General features: G+C 33.1%; 1 protein-coding gene across 1 annotated transcript in view; it reads left to right on the forward strand.

Moving 5' to 3' along the window:
* LOC145259960 (uncharacterized) overlaps positions 1-2,500 on the forward strand; it is a 358,155-nt gene that overhangs the window by 261,276 nt on the left and 94,379 nt on the right. Inside the window, exon 21 of the mRNA XM_080117937.1 lies at positions 222-338. Within this exon, the coding sequence (XP_079974063.1) occupies positions 222-338 (117 nt within the window). The remainder of the gene's footprint in view (positions 1-221; positions 339-2,500) is intronic.

The raw sequence follows: 2,500 nt of genomic DNA on the forward strand, positions 1-2,500 counted from the left end.
TTTCCACATCCCAATGAACAGCAAAAAAAAAAATCGGAAACCAAAAATCTCAGAAAATCTTGATTAGCGGTGTTTTTGACAAAGAGGAAAGAACTGCTGTTATCAACTGCCATTCTATCAATATAATTAACATAAAATATGTTTTAAGCGAACTATATTTACTTCTCTTGTTTTATTTTTTATAGTTTTAACTCTAAACTTTATTACTATTTACTTTTCAGATATCGACGAGTGTCATATCAACACACACAATTGCGCCCACAAATGCATTAATGTTCCTGGAAGTTACATCTGTGAATGTCATCCAGGTTTTCAAAGGAATGGTTCGAAATGCGAAAGTAAATATTCATTTTTAACATATCTTACAAACTGTTTGAGTAATTTGTGTTGTAACAGTGTAAGTTTTGAATCCCTCGTCGCCAGTGTTGTGGTAATGTAAGTTTCGAATCCTTTGTTGCTAGTATTGTGACAATGTAAGTATCGAATCCCTCGTTACCAGTATTGTAGCAATATAATTTTTGAATGCATAGTCGCCAGTATTGTGACAATGTTAGTTTTAAATTCTCGTCGCCAGTGTTATGGCAATGTAAGTTTTAAATCTCTCGTCATCTGTGTTGTAGCAATGTAATCTTTGAATCCATCGTCACCACTGTTGTGACAATGTAAGTTTCGAATCATTCATCGCCAATGTTGAGATAATATAAGTTTATATAAGTTTTGAATCACGCATCACCAGTGTTGGAGCCTTGCAGACCAGTAATAATCAGGACAAATATAGTTGCATAATACACAAAACATTTATTAGCATAAGTATGTTACAGAACTACACATCATAATTCTGGGACCATAACTGCCACAATCGGTGAATCAGCATACTTCATAACCTTTTTGAATGCTAATGAGTGTCAGTTTGACAATATTGCAAAGAATCCTAAAGTCTAAAACGTTTAATTAGAAGAAGGAAGTCGACATAATAGATTAAGTTAGAGGTCAATCCGAGGATGCGGTGTCAAAACAAGAAGTCTCCAGTAGAACGTAGCAGATTAACTGATAAATTCTTTCTCTTGCTTCTGAATTATGAAGAAAAGCAGACGTATTTGAGAAAGTTGCTTCCTTCTCCAATGGAGGATGGTTTGGAAGAAGTTCCACGAAGCAGTATGCATTAAAGAAAGATGGATATGAAAAGAGAACATAACTACGGTGCAAAAGTCTCCATTATCACCTGGTATATAAGCTGATAAACTCTTTCTCTTGTTTCCAAACCACAAAGAAAAGCAAACATATTTAGGACAGTTGCCTTTTTAGCAAGTTTCTTTGATCTTTGAAAACATAAATTCAGTAGAAATTAGAACCAAAATAGATCGAGTTGGGTTATTTATTTAGTGCAAACTCGAGGGAGACCTGTAGTTTCTCGGGATTGAATGAGGATCAACGAGTGTTCCACACTTCTAATATTTTTATTGTCATCGAAATAGATGGATGTGAAAGGTTAAAATAAAGCGACTTTGAGCTATGAAAGTTTAATTTTGCGAGAGTAATGTTTTATTCGATTTACCATTTCTGTAGACTAAATATTTAGAGAGGAGTTTGGTAGAGTTTTCACATACACATTGATATATTCACTTATATCTATCTATCTATATATATATATATAGAGAGAGAGAGATAGACAGACAGACAGACAGACAGACAGGCATACAGACAGACAGAGAGCAAGCGCGAGAGAGAAGGATAAGAATATTTCCGTGTCTTATAACGTTTTTATCTTAAATTCTCCACATTTTTGCAGAATGTAGAAACTATGCATAAATAAAATTCAACGTAATAGTAAAATGAAACCAATCATCTAATAAATCATCAAAAATTAATAAGTAATTAATTTAAAGAATATGCAAATTAGTTAACCTTCATGTAGTCGCTCGCATATCCATAACTGAGTGTATTAAAAATTTATTTTAATAATTTTTTAAATAAAAAAGTGGGCTTTTAATATCAATGTCAGAAAGAGAGAAAAACTCATATATATATCCGCTGACACGTGTTTCGTCGTCTATGACTCATCAGAGTGGCTGAATCTAGCAAGATTTTCGTATAAATAATTGAAAAACAAAAATAAATAAATAACATCTCTGTAAATAGTGATATTTTCAGCAGTCATGAAAGATAGACCAGTGGAAGAAGTTTAGGCTTCTTTCTACGGGGTCCCGATTTCGAATCTCGCTAGATTCAGCCACTCTGGTGAATTGCAGACGACGAAACATGTGTCAGTGAATAATTATATTTCAATATATATGCCGCTTCCCATTTGGGGGTAGCAAATTAGTAAAAGGAAAAATTATCCCAACTCGCATTTAGGTAAAAATGCACTTTTGTATAAATAATTGAATTCATTCAAAACGTATCGCAAAGCAAAAACAAATAAATAATATATATATATATATATATATATGTGTGTGTGTGTGTGTGTGTGTGTGTGTGTGTGTGTGTGTGTGTGTGTGTG

This window comes from Euprymna scolopes, chromosome 35 (assembly GCF_053919585.1).
Source record: "Euprymna scolopes isolate OS-2025 chromosome 35, ASM5391958v1, whole genome shotgun sequence".
NCBI lineage: Eukaryota > Metazoa > Mollusca > Cephalopoda > Sepiida > Sepiolidae > Euprymna > Euprymna scolopes.